General features: G+C 32.7%; 2 protein-coding genes across 3 annotated transcripts in view; one reads left to right on the top strand and one right to left on the bottom strand.

Annotated features, from left to right (window-relative positions):
- Positions 1–574: 574 nt before the first annotated feature.
- LOC117107383 (GTP cyclohydrolase 1-like) lies at positions 575–19,655 on the bottom strand. 2 transcript variants are annotated; one of them, XM_033249042.1, is made up of 7 exons: positions 19,500–19,655; positions 13,229–13,532; positions 8,973–9,082; positions 8,206–8,261; positions 5,436–5,467; positions 5,068–5,152; positions 575–3,074 (listed from the first exon to the last, which is right to left on the bottom strand). In XM_033249042.1, the coding sequence occupies exons 2-7, from the start codon at positions 13,512–13,514 to the stop codon at positions 2,951–2,953; spliced, it is 693 nt and encodes a 230-aa protein (XP_033104933.1). In that variant the 5' UTR covers positions 13,515–13,532; positions 19,500–19,655; the 3' UTR covers positions 575–2,950. The 2 variants fall into 2 exon arrangements, with proteins under 2 accessions (XP_033104933.1, XP_033104934.1); XM_033249043.1 differs by having other exon boundaries at positions 19,278–19,610.
- Positions 19,656–19,677: 22 nt separating this feature from the next.
- LOC117107382 (E3 ubiquitin-protein ligase FANCL-like) overlaps positions 19,678–20,188 on the top strand; it is a gene marked incomplete in the record, with an annotated part of 15,090 nt that continues 14,579 nt past the window's right edge. The window contains 1 exon segment of the mRNA XM_033249041.1: positions 19,678–19,793. Coding sequence (XP_033104932.1) covers positions 19,695–19,793 — 99 coding nt within the window.

Here is a 20,188-nt window from a genome sequence, read left to right as displayed (position 1 = left end):
TAAAATGATGATGATAATAATACTAATATTGATATTACTACTACTATAACTGCTAATGCTACTACAACTAATAATAATAATAATAATAATAATAGTAATAGTAATAATGTAAAAAATAATTGATACAGTACTATGTTGCTGAGATAGCAACGAAAACTTGTAAGTAAAGCTATATTTTATTTAAACAAATTGCAATAATAACTAATTGAATAATAACAATAATAAGAGGCCTAATGATAACATCATTAATCATTATAAATATTATTTCTTTAATATTTTAATAAATGGATGTAATTCATTATACTAAATTGCCCTTCAAAACCAGGCGCCAAATATATTGTATTACTAGAATGCAATAGCCGAATCTAACGAGAACGAATACATTTTTCTAAAATTAAAAAAACACAAAACTAAATAGGCCTACGTAGGCATAACCTACACTCAGTGAACTCGATTAGACAGTGCATTGATAATCACGCGATTAGTCCGAAAGAGCAATTGTTTACAATATGGTTAGCATAATAAAGTAATCAATTAAAGAGGCAGTGAAAATACGAGTCAATAAATAGACAAATTTCAATCTCATAAACATTTTTAATAACAATTTTTATTTACCCAATTTTGCCTGTAGCACTCCTAGAATAAAATTACCCAAAGAAAATTAAAATTCTTAAATAAACATTATGTACATGATACATAAGCCCAAATAAAAATAATGTTTCTCACGTTCTGTTTTATAGAAAGGGGATTGAAAATTGAGATGCTTATATTTTTTGTCTACGCAAACATGGTCACCTTTCTTTCCCTACCGGACCCACACAAGAATGTATACACATAATCATTGTGACGTAGGTCTATCTTATTGGCCAGGCAAAGTAGAGTCTTTGCTTATGAAGAAGTTCGTATTTATACAGCATTATTTTCCAGGTGTTTGGGAAAACAATTATAGTTCTCAAGGTATTTCTAAAATGTTTGTAAATCGACAGGGGACTTTTTTTCCTCATTCAAATTTTTAATTGTAAGTCAATAACTTACCTAAATATGCAAATTAGGCAATTCAAATATGGAATTTATTGTTTTTTATTGTTTTAGCTTGTGACAGGCAATACATCTTTCATACTTTATAAATTTCTACACAATAAAAACATTAAACATTAAACATTACCTACTTAAAATATAATTCACTGTTACAGCATAAAAATAATAGTTTTTTTTTTTTATATTATCAGATAGAATTTGTGAATCTGAGGTAGATTTACTTACTAAACATTGAATTGGATCGAAACTTGAAATTATTCCCGATCCAAAAATAAAAATGGCCGTTTTTCACTGTTAGTTTTCCGATAAAATGCATGCTGGTAACATTGTAATTAAAAGAGAAAATAGAAAACAAGAACAAATGGGATATAAATCATAATTATCAAAGACAAAATTATATTTTAGGTATTATTGGTCCTATAATTGAAATAGGCAGGCCTAAATTACAAAAGTGTTTATTTTCCTCTACAAGCATGATTATAATGCAAACATATAACATTTTATTTTATGCTTTTGATTGACAAGAAAATATAAAAAAGTAAATTTGGGACCACTGAATTTTGTTTGGAAGGTGGACCTACAATTGAATATTGACGATTTTGCAACTATAATGGGCCCTATGTTGAAGTTATGACTGCTATGCTACATAATGCCATTCAATGACAAATTTTATGCTTTTCATTTATATTTTTTTTAAAGTAAATTTTAAAAATCATTTATTGTTAAAAAATATGTGAGTACTATATTCATAATTTTTGATATTTATTAATATTAGATACATACAGATTAATGAATAAAAGAAATAAAATACTTGCACTTAATTCAACACATGTTGTAATAGAAATAAACCATCATAAAACCATAAAACCATATAAATAAATTAATAACAAAACACCCTCTTTTTATAAAATGCAAATATTCATAACTAAATGACCATATTGCTCCATAATAATTGTATAATATAAATTGTCAATACATCTTTAACACTTACAAAACCAAAGGCAATATAAATATACAGTAATATTTTATTGGACAAATACAGTACTATACACCAAATAATAAAGCAGTACACTTTGCTAAATAATGAATTAAAAAAAAAAAAACGATTTTTGCACTATATTTACTGATTAATGGAATGGACAGGGAATGGAGGAGGTTATCCAGCACCAACACCCCCTCCTACATCCCAAGATCAAGAATTGTGATAAAATGCACAAATAACATGTACTACAATTCAAACAGATAAGATCTAGAGTGGCCTAGTTATCTACGTAACTTATGATTTGGAATGCTTATAAAGTAAAACATTTCTGATGTCATAGTAGATATTATAAAATGAAACTTTTACTACCCTGAATGCAATTGTAAATTCTTAGCAAGTTATTACTATGTTAAAGCCAGTCAAATCATCATTGATATATATATTACAATATACACACATATAATATATATAAACCATGGGTATCATAAAATATTTAAATTTAGATAAAATATATTTCTGTGCATGAATTTTAAAATATTAACTCATAGAGTTATTATAAGATTGAACAAGAATACTATAGTGATAACTAGATAAGCAACCAAGAATCATTTACATGCTTTCACTTACAAAATGGCAGCTACCGCGATTGGCTCAAGCAGGATCCTGTCTCTGCTGCAATGTGCATATTAACAAATGTCATCACAAGTCAAATTATAAAATTTATTTGTGCCTAAAAATGAAAATTTGGTTTTATCAAACACTACAGAATCCTGCTTAGGAAACCATGAACACACATTTGGAACATCTATTTTGCAGGAAAATTATGGTAAAGTTTCTGCTCAGAATTGAATGCTTTGATGTTGGCACTTTAGTATTATTGTATTTCCCTAATATATACTACAATATTGTCAACCACCTAAAAAGATAATCCTACTTTATAAGAGCCAAGAACTCTTCTCGTGTTTTTGGGTCCTCACGGAAGTACCCCAACATGCAACTTGTAACTGTTCGACTGTTCAATTTCTGAACTCCACGCATCACCATACACATGTGCCTATAAAGAAAAAATCAAAATACTAATTCAATGCTGACAAATTATAATCTCATAAAATTTGATTTAAACGTATAAAATGAGGCTGTTCAAATTCTGGAATTCATGCATCATAATGTAATATTGCTTATAGAAGTGCTGAAGAGAAAAAATAGCAAAAATTCTAATATATCAATTGAGGCAAATTATCTAATTTCTTCCCACAAAATGTGCAATTAGACTAATCTCTTTCTCATGCTTTTTCTTAGTAACTGCAGCTTTGTTTAAAGGACACCAGGATGGTTGTGTGAGAAATGACGCAATTCAAATCTTTGCTTCTATTTAATGAATACACGAACGCTTCATTAAGAATTCAATCTCTCACCAGAAAAGCACTTCAAAAGGCATTTCTGTGTGCTCAAATCAGATTTGTCAGTCCTACATTCATCCTCTTATGATTGCTTTAAATGTAAACATCATGAATGTTCTATCGTGTGGTAGGCTAGAATGTAGTGTATAGCATAGATCTGACTGCTGCTTTTAAAATGTATTGAAATCATTCTGAAGTCTCCGTCCTGTGATAGGCTAGAATGTAGCACATAGCATAGATGTGACTGCTGCTATTAAAATGTACTGTAAACATCCTGAGCTCTCTATCCTGTGATAGGCTATAATGTAGTGCATATTATAGATGTGACTGCTGCTTTTAAAATATATTGTAAATATTCTGAAGTCTCCATCCTGTGATAAGCTAGAATGTAGGGCATAGCATAGATGTGTCTGATGCTATTGAGATGTATTGTAAACATCCTGAGGTCTTCATCCTATGATAGGCTAGAATGTAGTGCATATCATAGATGTGACTGCTGCTTTTAAAATGTAAAATGTATTGTAAATATTCTGAAGTCTCCATCCTGTGATAGTCTAGAACGTAGGGCATAGCATAGATGTGTCTGCTATTATTACAATGTATTGTAAACGTTTTGAGCTCTCATGTGATAGGCTGGAATGTAGCACAGTGTCTGCTACTATTACAATGTATTGTAAACATCCTGAGCTCTCTATCCTGTGATAGGCTGGAATGTACTAGCACAGTGTCTGCTACTATTACAATGTATTGTAAACATCCTGAGCTCTCTATCCTGTGATAGGCTGGAATGTAGCACTGTGTCTGCTACTACTACAATGTATTGTAAACATCCTGAGCTATCTATCCTGTGATAGGCTGGAATGTAGCACTGTGTCTGCTACTACTACAATGTAATGTAAACATCCTGAGCTCTCTATCCTGTGATAGGCTGGAATGTAGCACAGTGTCTGCTACTACTACAATGTATTGTAAACATCCTGAGCTCTCTATCCTGTGATAGGCTGGAATGTAGCACATAGCATAGATGCATCTGCTGCTAGTAAAATATATTGTAAACATGTTGAGCTCTCTATCCTGTGATAGGCTAGAATAACATAGCATAGATGTGTCTGCCGCTTTTGCAATATAGGTAAGGGAATATAAAGGTCAAAACCTTAAGCTCTGGTCTAACAGGCCAGAGTGCCTGTCACTATTTCCTTGGTGCTTGGGCCAGACTGTGCAAGAGTGTGGGGGTCACTACTCCTCCTGCACAGCAGTCTGTTTTACCCTCAGAGCATGCTGGTACCCCCGACCTCAAGGTTAAGAGTCCGGGCCACAACCGTTGCGCCACCCACTTCTATTATGTACTGTGAACATTCTGAGCTCGCTATCCTGTGATAGGCTAGAAATGAGTGCATAGACCCCATTTTGAGATCTCGATCCAATTAAGGCTATGAGGTAAATGGGTTAATTACTACTTTAATTACCACTCCATTGAATCAGTTGCAACTCCTGACCATCTTACCACACAATGTGTGCCCAGCTTTAAGATACTTACGTTTCTTCTATCATTACACCCAATCCATTTGGTGCTACAAATTTAAGATAATTGTGTTGCTTCTATCTTTACACCCAATCCATTTGGTGCTACAAATTTAAAATACTTACGTTGCTTCTATCATTACACCCACTCCATTTGGTGCTACAGCTTCTGTCAAGGCAGTAGCTATCTGCTTTGTCAATCTTTCCTGAACTGAAATACAAGAAGATAAAAATCACATTATGATATACATAGTCATTATAATGTATAGTACTGTTCTTGTCTATGTATTATACAGGTAGATATTTATTAAGATATTTATAATACGTACAAAGAAAATGATAATCTACCATAATCACCTGGCTGGCTTTGTTTCTGCCAGACATCAACAAGCTCTATTTTTCTAGAATATCAGTTAGAAGGCCTACAATTTCTGTTACAGGGTCTTAAGTGGACCTATATCTAGGCACTATTTACTAAAAGAAAAAAAGTTTACCTTGTAATCGCCTACTGTACATTTCCACAATTCTATCAAATAAAAAAACAAATGATAGCATTAACACATGTAAAAGAGTATAAATATAATATGGGATATATTTTCAAAATACAAGGATACCACATTAATGACTGATTTCTGTTAGGCCTACTACAGTATGCCCTCCAATTCAAGACCACTTTGGGATCTGAAATTTGGGATGGTCTAAGGGTTCCACACTACAGTGCACCCTCCAATTTGAGACTCCTCTAATTCAAGACCACTTTTTCAAAGAACCAAATAACAATCTTTAATCTTTTAACACAAAGCTAACCCCCTAAATGGAGACCGAACCCTGAGACCACCCCAAATTTTCAGGTCCCAAAGTGGTCTCGAATTTGGAGGGCAAACTGTATACTTTTTCTGTTTGATTCCCATCCAAATTCATCAACATAACAAAAATAGACGCTGGTGCCATTCTCCGAAATTATCTAACACTAGAGTCAATAAATTAGAGACTTGTGACAAAATGTTTTTGTGATTACATATCATTGAAGTATTAAGAACAGTTGATACTGTAGTACACTTGATATTCAGGCTCTAAATCTTGAGGACGGACGCTCAAACCTCTGCCGTGAATTTTGCATGTGTCCTTAAACAAGGTACTTTACCAACCCAGGATGGAAAACAATATGATTCCTGCACTGACTGGAAAAAAAGGCCTGTTTAAACTCTGACGATATCGAACCTTAAAAGTTAAAAAGCAACTGTTAATCGTAGAAGTAAAAACAACTTTATCGTTTTCCCATGATTATGATGTCATTTGATATGATTTGTAAAATTTATTTTTTGTTATCATATATATACACGATAAAGCGTTATCGAATCGTGCAAGTGTTAAAACTTCTCTTATTTCTTTTAATTTTCTATATGAACAATCCTTTTAGCTTCTTATTGTTGATCGTTTGTCATAGTGTAAACAGGCCTTTATGGTATGTTACATAGGTTTTTGATCCAATGACTGGGCAATAATATGATAATTGCAAATAGAACTCATGAGAATATGTGTAGTTATAAATATACCACTAACACTCTGACTGCCAGTGGTTTGAAAAAATAGTATCAGCCACCACCAGATTTTTAGCAAATTTTAACATTTCAGCTTTACAATGGTACCAAACATTTTATTCTAATCACAATCTGTGACCCGTAACAGTAAAATGAAAATGACTCACTTTTTGAGATTTACACAATTTTGCACAATGAAGCTGAGATAATCGCGATTTCGTTAAAGTAAATCAATACCTCTCTATGCTAATGTAAACAAACAAATAGTGAAATACGGTCCAGACTGAATATAGTGTTCAAATTGTAAGTACATGTCGGTAATTACCCTATCTATTGGATTCCGTAAAAAAACCTGAAACACGGAGATCCGTGTTTGGCGGTCAAGCGTTGTGTTACCAAACATGAAGATCTCCATGTTTGGCAGGCAGAGTGTTAATATTAGTATCGTAATATACTGTAATATCTACATGTTTCTTGTTTTAAGAGTATGCAAATAATTTTGAAAAACTATATATTCAATCAAGAAAATGTTCCTCATTCAAACAGTCTCAACAAGAAATCTTATAATGCAAAATGGTAAGAACCATTAAATTAATATAATCACAGCTTTTCATTACTAATACTAAATATAATAACAATCTTGGGCTCAGCCCACACAAAATAAATTTCGGAATATTCATCACCACAGACCAAGTAAACAAACTTCATCATTAAAAATATCTGGCTGTTATCAAACATGTGGTTGGCATAGCAGTAACGCTTGTCTTCGTAATTAATTATTGTGTCAATAAAGAGAGATGTCATGTCTATGGTACATAGTTCATCGGGACAGTCAACTCAATAATGAGGAAGCCAATTTGAGATCGTTATTGCGGTCTTTAAACCAAGTAGTTTATACAAACCAGCATGTTCTATTTATCTGATGGGTTTAAATGTTATTTCATAAATCTGATCCTTTTGGGAGACCCAACATATACATGTAAGAGATATTTCCAGAATCATAAAGAATTAATTATTTCTCAACTGGTGCTGGAACAGGGTTCATTTTGACAGATCCCTACTCAGCGACAAGGGCATATCCCCATACTGCGGTTTGGGTGCTGGCTTGGAGTTCGTCTTTTCTTGTTTTTTCCAATTCAACTGCTCACTTGTTTTGCACATAGAGACTGTTGTATTTTGCGCAATATAAAAAATATATAACCTACAACCTTTATAAAATCTATTGAATGTTAGTGCTGTTTAAAGTTAATGTTTCTCTTATTAAAAATTGATAAATGTTTTTGGTAATTAAAAAAAAAATTAATTTTATTAATTGGTGTCTTTTTTTTTGGTATTTTCTATGTGTATAAACACAACATGCTCTACGTAAACTATGTCTCATTATGTGGCTTAGGGGGTAGTGTTGTTTTCTATGTGTATAAACACAACATGCTCTACGTAAACTATGTCTCATTATGTGGCTTAGGGGGTAGTGTTGTTTTGGTGGTAAGAAAAAATTCTGTTACCATGACAGGAATTGAACCCATCAATGTTTTATGAATTAGCAATTCTTTCATGGTAGGTAAACATTCATTCACTTGATAATCAATTATTTGATAGTGATGCTGGTCCTACTCTATCATGGAGCTGTTCGTTCTTTCGAATTTGTACTAATTTTTTTTCTGCCCCATCCATGCTACTGTACATTCCTTGAAGAAGGTAAATTCCTTTGTTATGTACTCACCTAGCTATTTTGCTTAATCCTATAACACGTTTATTTGGTAAGTAACCTATAGACACCTGTACATACAAGATACAAGCAAAGGTTAATCAATCAATCAATGAATTAATCAGTTACAAAAAAAATAATTGTTTGATAATTCTAAGAAATTTTATAATAAATTTAAATGTTCAATTCAAAATTAATTTTCCTTGGAAATTAATCTAAATATTTTTGGATTTTTATGGAAAATTAACGTGAATCGAACATCGTGATGCATATGTTTCTCGTCGTAATATTTTGAAGAAAGGAGAATGACACCTTTTCTTCGTTTTTTTCACTCTGAGATGGCAAATCCAAGATGGCCGATGGGAAATAGTCACGAACGATTGAGAGGAATTTTACTGATGCGAGTTAGCCCGGTTTTCGTACATTCCATAAAATAAAGGGGGAAAAAAAATTTGGTGAAGCAGAGAAAATGGATGCGCGAGGGGACGAGAAACTAATTTTTAAATTTGGCTTTAAGTTGAAAACAACTAAACTTTGTATAATTGGCAAGTTATTCAGTTGGACAAGCATAGAAGTTAAATATCTGAAATGCCTTAATGAATATTCTTGACACAATATCAATATTTACTCAGAAAGCACAGAGGGCCATACAAGGATTGTTAATTAGTGAATGGCAGCAATTCTATACCAAAGATGGTAATATAATCTAGATTTATAAAACCATGGACTTCCTCCATGATCAAACAATGTATTTGTCAACATGGAATTCAACTCTGACCTACCTTTCCGACAAATGGCACTAGATGGTGTTCACACATTGAAAAAAATTCTATATCTTTGACGACGACAATTTCATCATGATCTTCATCAAATAAAGCATTGTTTAAAAGGTCTGCAAAGAGATTAAAATAAAAAACTTTATAGAAGGAGATAGGCAATATTTAATTAATATTTCACATTTGTCTTTCAAAGTTGGTTCATATACAGTAGTACAGTAAAGCTGGGCGCTCACTGCATCGTTGCACGATGAATCCAACTCCGCTCTCTCTGAGCGGTAGAAGGCGCAACACCATCTGCTGATTGTTGGTGGCAGTCTAAACGGATCGTCATTAAAAATGATCTGTTGTGCGCACGTCGTCAAGTTGCATTCTTTGTAAAATCGGATCGGCTGACGACTGTCGGGTGCGGTGAGTGCCCGGCTTAAGTGTTCACAAAATAGGCAGACAATTTTTCATATATTTATTTTCAATATTATATTTTTTAAGGCCTTTTTTTTAGCAGACCAACAGACATGGTAAAACATAAAAAATCTCTAATTAAAGTCGCTTAATGATAAAACTAGTATTTCAAATTAATATAAATTAGATAGCAATGGCAATAATAAACAAAACAATAAAAGTGATACAGTACGTATTGTAAATTAACCAACAACACAATCTAAAATAATACAGGTTCAAAAAAAGCACTGCTATCAGTGAGAAGCTCTGTCCACACTATCAAATTTTATGTGACAAATAAATGTAATATGCCCATATTTGGATGTAATATGCCCATATTTGGATGTAATATGCCCATATTTGGATGTAATATACCCATATTTGGATGTAATATGCCCATATTTGGATGTAATATGCCCACATTTGGATGTAATATGATGTTATTGCATTATTAGAATATTTGTGTTTTTTAATAAATAAAAACAATATACAATGATAATAAAAATTAATAAATTGAATTTACTGTAACTGCAATAATATTTTTACTATTTTCATCAGAATAATCAGCCATAACCTTACTGACAACTCTACTTTACAAGTTATGGGTTTGAAAAGCAATAAATTAAAATAAGAAAAGAGGCAAATAATTATTTATGAGACAAGAAACAGATTTATAATGGTTTAAGCTTCCACAAAGTTATATGAGATGGAGAGCTCAACATTAACACTGGCAATCAGTATTAAAGAGTGGAGCTGTACTTTGGTGGTTAAGGTGCTTATCTTCCACTCTTAGGTTTCTGGGAGCAAATTGTATGAACCAGGTATTTTTTTTTTAGCATGGGCCGGGCATTTCATTGTAAGCCTTGAAACGTGACTTGGATTATAAAGCAACACATTTTTTTTGTTATTTAAGAACTCTGAATATCAGCTATCTCCTAGGACAAACTCAATGGAAGTGTCAATAATAAAATAAAATGCAACAGAAAAAGCTGAACAAAATGAAGAAGCTGGAACCAGGATTTGCAGAAGGGGGAGGGGGGCTGTCTTTGACAGAAGCATAAAGACTAAAAGTGGGTCCAGGAATGAAGCCAGATGCTATTATTATTATTTAAAATAGTGTAATAAAAAATAAAAAAAATGTTTTCCAATAGCAAACCGTTCTAAGACCTTTAATATTGGAATGGAGTGGGCGATTAAGAGAAAGAACAAAGGTTATAATTAAGTACTGAGCAGATGTCCTCATTCTATGTAAATGTTAAATCAATGGTCATTGAGTCGTTATGGTTTTCAATTAATAAGCCTTCATAGAAGTGGTCACTGGTTATTCATGCGGTTATTCACCAGAAAGTCATTCTGTACAAAGATGTCTGACGCATAGTGAGTAAAAACAATCCATTTTTCAAAATAATGGACTAGAGACAATATTTTTCAATCTAAAAATTCTTCAATAGTTTTTGCACTGATCTTAATTGCTCTTTATTAGAGATATAAATATTTGTTTATGATTTTGTGTATTGCTAATACAGGAAAAGGATATGATACATAAGAGGATCTCAGCCTTTTCAATTACAATCACAAACATGGTTCATTATTTATGGGTACAGTATGGATCAGTAAAAGCCAATAACACAAAGACTGCTGTCTATAAATTTCCTTGTGTTTTTGTAGCACATTTTATGTGCAACAGGTTGAATGTGGACTATGATTGTGCATTTGCACTATAGCCCTTTCATATGACAAATAAGTCCAAACAGAAATACAGGTTATGCAAGGTAGACAAACTACTCAACATTTTCCAATGTGAAGAGGTAACTGTATTGACTATTTTCAAGAGGCAGATTCTGGAAGAAGAGCTTTAGTATTTTTTGAGATAATTATCAAGTTACAAATTAACATGTATACTTTTATGCTGGAAGTTTGAATGTATTCAAGATTTTCGGGATTTCTTTAAATTGGGCTTGAGGGGTCCACACTACCTAAATAGTGTGATATATCATGCCCTTGTATAGAGATATGATAGCATCATGCCTATATAAGGGCAAATCAGACATTTGTCACAGAAAATATGTGTTGACAGAATCGACGAAAGCAAAGTGGGCGTGGTCGAGCTTCGATCAAATAGTTTTGAAATAGTCCAGGGGGCAAATCCCATGAAAATTTTGACAATTTAGGGGTTTCAAAGGCTTATTTAATCCATTTTAGAGTCTACTAATATGGGGAGGGAGTAGCTCTCATTGGGGAGGGGGAAACGCTTGTGCCACCCTTGAAATTTGTCAAAATGAATGTAAATCAGAAGAGAATCTGCCCTGTAAGAAATCAATTAAACTACAGAACAGATGAGGGCTTTCACAATAGAACTGGATGAGAAAGCATTATTGAGATGTGCTGAATAATTACTTAATTAACCAGAAGTTAACGGGAGGAATAGGTAAGTAGCTGAATACGTCACAAGCTCATACAGAGGCTGACGCAACAGGTTCTCATATTAATAAACAATCCTTTGAACTGATGCTTTGCAAATGTTCATGACGTATTTGACTTCTAATGTTTGATTCGTGTTCAATTGATCTGTGGGTAATAGAGTAATACCACTTACATGAATCTGTGAAGCATTGTACTACAGTCATGTATAAGAACTGCAGAATACTGCAGAATATGATAATTTGAAAAATTACAAATTATACTTTAGAAAATATGTAGATAAACAAGACCAATTGAAAATATATAATTACTATAAAGTATATTAAAAGATTCAAATGGTAGAAAAATTGAAAGGGCCATAGATAATTTTGATTAGAATTCCGTAAGGACTGTTGTATCAACCCAGAAAGTCTTTAATAAAATTTTTTTTAAAAATATTATTTAATTCAAAATTAATAGTATTTGATGACCCACTACCTGCAGATGAAATACACTATAATTTAATTAATGAATTTGATAAAAACACTATATATATAATTTGATTAATTCCTTGGTATATTAAACATCAGAATTACTATATCAACCCAAATAGGGCTTTATTTAATGAAAATTTTTAATAGAAATTAATTATAAACCTGAATTAATTTCTCATTATATTATACAAATTCAGTTTATAGAAACTGATTAACACTCTGACCACCAGGGGTTTGAAAAAATAGTATTAGCCACCGCCAGACTTTTTTAGCACAATCTATAACCCGTAACAATAAAATGAAAATGACTCACTTTCAGAGATTTACGCAATTTTGCCCAATAAAGCTGAGATAATCGCGATTTTGCTACGCTCGATGTAAACAAACACTGACGCCCGAAAGAGACATCAACCAAAGCTACCCTATATGGTATCGCTAGGCTAGTCTAGGCCTAGCCAAAACAAAACATCACTATTTAAAGATTTATGACATTTTAAAAATCATAAATTATACATCTAACATCATCTGATGACATACTTTCGCCAAAATCCGAATGGTTATATTCCGGTCCTAGCCACGGGTTTACGCTCTGACGCGAATTCTATCTTTTTTCTTCCATTTTGGATACTTTGAAATAGTGAAATACTTACGGTCCAGACCGAACATAATGTTCAAATTGTTAGTACATGTCGAAAATTACCCCATCTATTGAATTCTGTAAAAAAACCTGAAACACGGAGATCTCTGTGTTTGGCGGTTAAGCGCTGCATTACCAAACACAGAGATCTCTGTTTTTGGCGGGCAGAGTGTTAACCTAGGATGATTTTAAAAAAATATATTTGAATATACTTTATTAAATTAGACAAAATACATCGATACAAGAGTACTTATTACAGATACAGTAATTAATTGTTTTGTGAATTTTACCTTCTATCTTCTCTTCATATCCTTTGGTAAAAAATAGAAGCGCTTTGGCTGCTCTTTCCGGTGTTTTCTTGAGGCCTTGTCGACTGGGGTCTTCACCTATACTGGAAATCAATGACTTGTACGCCTCTTCCATATTTGATAGCTGAGAATCCGAATCCTTACGGTACAAATTAGAAAGCGAGTTGGGCTTTACAGAATCTTCTATTGTGTCTTTGTAGTTTGTGTCTCCTTTCTGGCTGACATTCTGTATATCGATATTGTGCGACTGTGTTCCGTACGACGCCATGCTTTGTGATTGATAAATCTGTGAAGATAAGATACATCATTTAATTTTACTATGTTGACTCACTTTTATTATATGTAGACTAGCCAATTTTTACCCATCTACAGTACTGTACCATACAACTGGAAAAGTTTGTGTTTCTAAAGCTACGATAATAGCTTAAATTTTGATTATAATTCAACTTATTTGAACAGTCAGCAAGTGCGTCTGTAGTACTACCTGCTAGCACGAAAGTATAACAACAAATAATTTGTTGTGCAAATGGTTTGGAAAAAAATATTGGAAGTAAAGGAGTCATATAATTAGCCAATCAGCAAACACAAAATCTCAATATATTTGCATAAATTTTTATGACACTATTATAACAAATTTTGATGTTACTCTGGTCTTAAGCCGGAGGAAATCAGAATTTGCAGTTTTAGGAGCCAAAAAGTACAAAATTGCAAGGAATTTTTAAAGTTCTTTACTTTGTTTTTTTTTTTTTGTGGAAATCCCTGTTATATTTCCCATTGTCATTTGACATTGAAATAAAATTATGGGTACATTCAATTACTTGTTTACTTATTTCTGGAACACTACAATTCTGCAAATTCTGGAGTAGAGGCTAGGCCGTGCCTATATGCCCCTCTTGAAAATAATATCACTTTTTGAATATGGTGCATATGGTGAATATGGTGAATATGGTGCATATGGTGAATATGTATAAATATATGATATTTTATAAAATTATTATTATCTATATGGAACTAAGGCCCTATACAAAATATTATTAGTTTATGAAAAAGTGATGAGGGAGGGAAGCTTTTTTAAAAATTTTATTTATTTTTTTTTTTTGCTTAAGCCAAATATCACCCTTGGGTTGTTTGCTGGTGCATTGATATTCAAAGTAAAACATTATTGAGATAATACAAACAATATCTACAGTACTAACTATTTAATTTAAAAAAAAAAAATCAGTACTATAGAAGACATGTGTGCGAGGGTGATAAACTAATAAATTTTTTTATTGGGCCTAATGTGTTTTATAACATTTTCATGACTTGAAAATGTACTCACTGCTATACCAACCATATTGGATGAATCAAATTGAATCTGAATCTAAACTGTGGCATTTAATAGGCAAATGTCAACAGGTAATTTATAGTTTACTTGTGTTACATATTGTTATGAGCTATCATAATTTACACATGGCATTTCAAACTTAACTTTTAATAGTATTCTTATGTGATTATTGTTAAAGCATGGACACATAGTGCTATTGTATTAGAAAATTAATGCATACATAAATTAAAGTATACAAATACATATACCTATTATGGCATTTATGTCACTAAATAATATAACTAATTATATATTATAGCTTATTAGGTAATTAACAATATTTAATTTTTAACTGAATTTTCCAATTTTAATTATTTTAACGATGTAATTAATTATAAGTATATTTTTGTATTTTCTCTAAATAATAATTTGTAATCTGATTGTATAATGCTGCCTGTTTTATATTGTATTTTATCAATTTTTATGTAAAGCGTATTGAACAGCATTCTGAAAATGCGCTATATAAATTCATATTATTATTATTATTATAATATATATGAATAAATACATAAAGATGTACATGGCAATAACTGGTATGCTGATAATTTTCCCATAAGGTGAGACATTTTTAAAACCTTGTGTGCAGAAAAAATAAAAACAGAATTTTGTTTTCTAATTTAGCAATAGTTTTGCAAAATAACATTCAGATGGAGGAGAAAATAAAAATAAAATTTTATTGGTGAACAGTGCAGTATTGGGATGGTTAAATGCTTTAAATTTATATAATTTGAAGGGATAAAGATCTTTTTTTTTAGATTTCAAGGCAATGTTGGGCGTAATAAAAAAGAAAACTGAAATTTCAATTATGCAGGTACCAACATCTGCATTGAAACTGGTATTGAACTACTGTATGAAGCACAACGATTATATTATATTTTCATGATTATACATATTCCTGATTTACCATACTTTTTAAAATAAATGTTTTTGAGGTGATGTAGTTTTAAGCAGGTGAGGGGATGGGGGGTATATACTGTAAAATCGTTATCAATATACTCTACAGTGTATATGCCCTGGCGGACTAAACTGCATTAACAGAATACATTTATCACTGTTCTGTGCCTCTATCGCACACCGTAGTACATAGGAACAAACTTCTTGTAGGATATGGATCTTATAAACATTAAAACAAAAAACAAAGAAAAATAAGTAATTAGTGAATAAACTGCAAGATTAGTGAAGAGAATTTGCAAGTCTCTCTTTAAAAAAGTAGTATTATGTCAATTGCAACTTCATGTACTCACAAGAGTAACTCACAACAACAATGACTGTTCTACAATTTGAAGTCATAAATCATAACGCAAAACTAAATTTGTGCATTTAACTTTTTGTAAGAGAGAACTATTGGCACAGATATAGCCAAGGAATATGGCCAACTTAAACTGAGATTGAGTGATTGATTGATTGAAGTGAAAAGCAAAGAATGGAGGGGGTAAAGGAGGATAAAAATCATTTAATTAACACCTTTTGTTATAATGCTGCTTTAATACCAACGATGTTGGGATAAGTACATGGATAAGGACTCAACCAAATAAAGTACATGTAGCTATGATTGGCACACCCAGGAAGTTATTGCAAATGGTCAATCATCTTCAACGATACAAAAAGGCTGGTTGTCCCAAATGGCCAATCTTCTTCATCAATACATAATGACAGGTTCAAAATGGCCAATGCCCAGCTAATGTACACAACACAGTAGGTTGTCACAAATGGCCAAACGTCTTTATGTACACAACCCAACAGATTGTCACAAATGGACCATCTTCATATACAGAATTCTTTATATTATTATACCTATTTGTCTAAGGACGGTTATCAATTTACCAACATTTTTTTTGTTTTCACTTGGTTACGTATGATAAATGCGCCATCTGTCATTGTCCTCAAATTCCTTAAAGTTAAAGTTTGGAGTGCGCAATCCAGAAAATTGTTGCTATGTTCGTTTACTAATACGCTAATCTGTAGATATGTTGTACAGTATTTACAATGTGGTGAAAATATTAATTCTGAATTCCCTATTGACTTCACTGTTACTTGTATAACGCTTTTCCTTGCAGTTACGGTATGCTGTCAAAAAAATCTCCCTGAGTAGAGCTTGCATAGAACCTAACCCAAACAAAGTGTGCAAACTTAAATAATGCAATAAAGCAGTAACTCAAAGCAAAAAGGTTTGATAGAAAAATAACAAACAAAACAATAAACAAATAAGACATGAGAAGTCAACAAATCTGGAGAAACAAAACTTTAACAAAAATTGATGAAAGCATATAATTTACCATTTGAATACTAAGAAAACCAAATATAACAAAAAAAATAATAGTCTGAATTGGCTGAACAATCAGCTTAATCAATACTGTTAAACCACAAAGTAGTAAAACTATATAACAAAGGCTGAAACGACCCAGTTTGAAATGACCTAGGCTTAAACGACCCAGGCTGAAACGACCCAGGTTGAAATGACCCAGTGGCATTCAATTCAATGCAAAACACTTTCTTTTGTTTGTCCCATTTTTGCTGGAACGAATTTAATTTAATGCCACGGAGACAGTTTTGACGATTTGACTCAAAACAGGCTACTGTTGATTATCATTCAACATGAACATGTTCTTTGATGATTGGACTTCAACATAATCCATTTATTCTCCGATAATTTAATGAAAAAGTTAAATGAGACTTAAATGTATGTTGAAATTTGACTGCAATTCCCTCCAATTCCCTCCTTCTCCGGAAGTAGTGGTAACATGAGATGCGAGGCATGCATAATTAATCATATTTAAAAACTTGAAGAAACACTGAATTTTTGTTTCAAAAATAACAAATCACAAAGACCATGTCCCAAGCCACTCCATGGCTTTAAGGTATGGGATTCAAACTGTTGGGAGGGCATTTTACCACTACTTCCAGAGAAGGAGGGAACAGAATTCCAGTCAAATTTCAACTTACAGGTAAGTTTCATTTAACTTCCCAATTCTGTTCCCTCCACTTCGGAAGGAGTGGTCCCATGAGATGTTCAAAGAGAGTGTTTCTGAAACCATACCCTATTTGGATAAATTAATCAAATCAATGATATAAACAGACAATAATCCAATTGTTAACTCTTTTATTTCACGCTTTTTGTACGTTTGTTATTTCGTGTTTGAATGTACGAATGATCGCTAAGATTGTATGCATGCGTCGCATCTCATGGGACCACTCTTTCCGGAGTGGAGTGAACAGAATATCTAATTAAAGCCCCATTCTCAGTAAAATTTCAGAAATCTGATTTCTATATTTTATTAGCCTATCCAACACTAGGCTAGCCTTACCTTGATTTAGGTTCTGTTATCAGACATAAAACTGCCGACACAATAGTTTCCATTGCTAGTATTGACACTTGTGAAACATAATATTTCACAGGAATTACTTCAAATTTGTTAAAAAAATGATTCTGACCGAGATTTTGACAATTAAACAAACATATCTCAGGCCTACTCAATCAACCTCAGTGTGCAAGATGCGAAGTACAATAACTATAAATAATTAGAAAGGGCGCACTTTATTGACTGTATAAAGTATACACAAAAGCGAGAGCATTCCAGCGAATACGATCTACAACCTCTGAATTTGCCAAGTAACGAAGAAGTTGTCGAGCAAATGGTAATCTCCAACTATATGAGAAATAGTCTCTATTTCTCATTTTAAAAAAATTCTTTTGTGTAAAACTATAAAAAAAATATATGGCAATATTTTTCTATGGTTTATAATTTAAAATTAGTGATTCGAAACCGAAAGAGGACGCAGTATAATTTTAGAGTAATGCATATGCATTTTTTTTTTTTTTATTCATTTTTAGTGAAATTTTTGCTGGGAATGGGGCTTTAAGTTTAACCGTTTAATTAGGGTGGTACACTGACACCCTGTCGCTCAACAAAATCAACTCTGTTTCCGGGGTCTGTCATATAATTTCTGCCCAATTGAAATTAGTGTGACCTTCGCTGCAGCTACAGAATTGAATGCCATTTACTGAGTTAGAATTAATGAATTCCAGCGCTCGCACCTCAAAGTTAAGCTCAAGATAGCGCACTGAATAATTTTAAAGTCAAGATGCATAGAAATGTCTAGTTCTATGCCTAGACATGGGTGACCTTTTTGCTTTTTTTGGTGAAATAATATATTGCTAAGTAGAGTTTAACCTAGATAAGTAAACACCGATTCTGGCAACACCACAGAGCTGTTGGCATGTACAAGTTGGGTGGGTTAGATGCTGCATCACGAAGGTATCAACCATTTAAATTAATGGTTTTAACCATTATTAATTAACACATGTTTAATAATTGTAAGTGTTAAATAATTTGGTAACACCAGTTCGTACAGCCAGATGCGAAACCGTATTGTGCTGACTTTTTAGGAGGGGGGAGGGGGGAGGGTAATTTACCTCATGAAAATATTCTAATTGTAATTTGAAATATACAAAATATAAGAAAAAAAATTGTTCTCTTTTAGAGAAATATTATGCAGGACTTAATGACTTGAATATGGTATATTGTAAATTTTTGCTTTTTAATAAAATTTAATAGGCCATTAGTATTACTACTTCGAAAATGATGATAGAGACTATAACAACTTGCCCTTTTTCGTCTTTATAAATAATGTGTTATTAACAAAGAGAAAGATAGTATTACTCACTCTAAAATGATGATACAACAAGCTAGTCTACCAGAAAATGAAAGCAAACTTTTTGACACACAACAGCAGCGAGCCTGTTGTTCTAACTTCATATACGTCTAGAACAGTCTCGGCTCCTTCAGGATGTTCATCGACAATTGTTTTTATGTAGACTATTATTGTTCGACTGTATATATTGGGCGCCTATATATTGCTGATTATTTACCGAATGAGTTCACTCACCAACAATAAATCTACGCCTTTGTTAATGTTATATTTCACTCGTTTTAACACAGACAATCGTTGATCCGGTTCATCACACACTCCACACACTTTCCTGACTGAATAACAATCACAAACAGGAGAATCACACAAGCACGCCACACAACAACGTGCAAAAAAAAGGACGGCTAAGGTCGAAGTTCATTAATCTTTATTATGGCGGCGGGTATGAATACAAGCTCAGTTCATGTTTGCAAATACCTTCTTCCTCAAAACAAGGAAAGGACAGTTTATGATGGATTTATAGAATCATTGGTAATTCGATATGTACATGTTGGAGGTCTTGAATATACAAATGATTTTGATATCCAGGACTTGAAAGGCCAGGGCAGCCTAGCGAGAGTAGGGCGGCCCTAGTCTACCTAGGCCAAGGCCTGGCCCAGGTACAACGGGCTGGGCCTAGGCCTACTACTGCTACTTACTACACTAAGGCCTAGGTAGGGGCCTAGGCTAGCCTGGGCCATGGAATAGGCCTAGGCGAGGCTATAAAATAGGTAGGCCTAGGTTGTTGTTAGTAGAAAGACAACAAAATGAAAATAAAAGAAAATATATATGATAAACCGATTGACGAACTTATTCCTAGCTAGGCCTAGGCCTATATTTTATTAGATTTTGCTTTTTCGCAACTTCATTGGCGCTCTATCTATTTG

The sequence above is a fragment of the Anneissia japonica genome, unplaced genomic scaffold (genome assembly GCF_011630105.1).
Source record: "Anneissia japonica isolate Jap-2015-1 unplaced genomic scaffold, ASM1163010v1 scaffold9668_len1562885_cov226, whole genome shotgun sequence".
Lineage (NCBI taxonomy): Eukaryota > Metazoa > Echinodermata > Crinoidea > Comatulida > Comatulidae > Anneissia > Anneissia japonica.
This window is presented reverse-complemented; position numbering and strand designations above follow the sequence as displayed.

What these genes read in the sequence shown, in the direction of transcription:
- LOC117107383 (XM_033249042.1), bottom strand. Translation starts at nt 13,514, where the DNA reads ATGGCGTCGTACGGAACACAGTCGCACAATATCGATATACAGAATGTC. An exon ending in TAGTGCCATTTGTCGGAAAG is followed by an intron (nt 8,262 to 8,972) that starts GTAGGTCAGAGT and finishes TTGTATGTACAG; the next exon opens with GTGTCTATAGGTTACTTACC. An exon ending in GGATTAAGCAAAATAGCTAG is followed by an intron (nt 5,468 to 8,205) that starts GTGAGTACATAA and finishes TTTATTTGATAG; the next exon opens with AATTGTGGAAATGTACAGTA.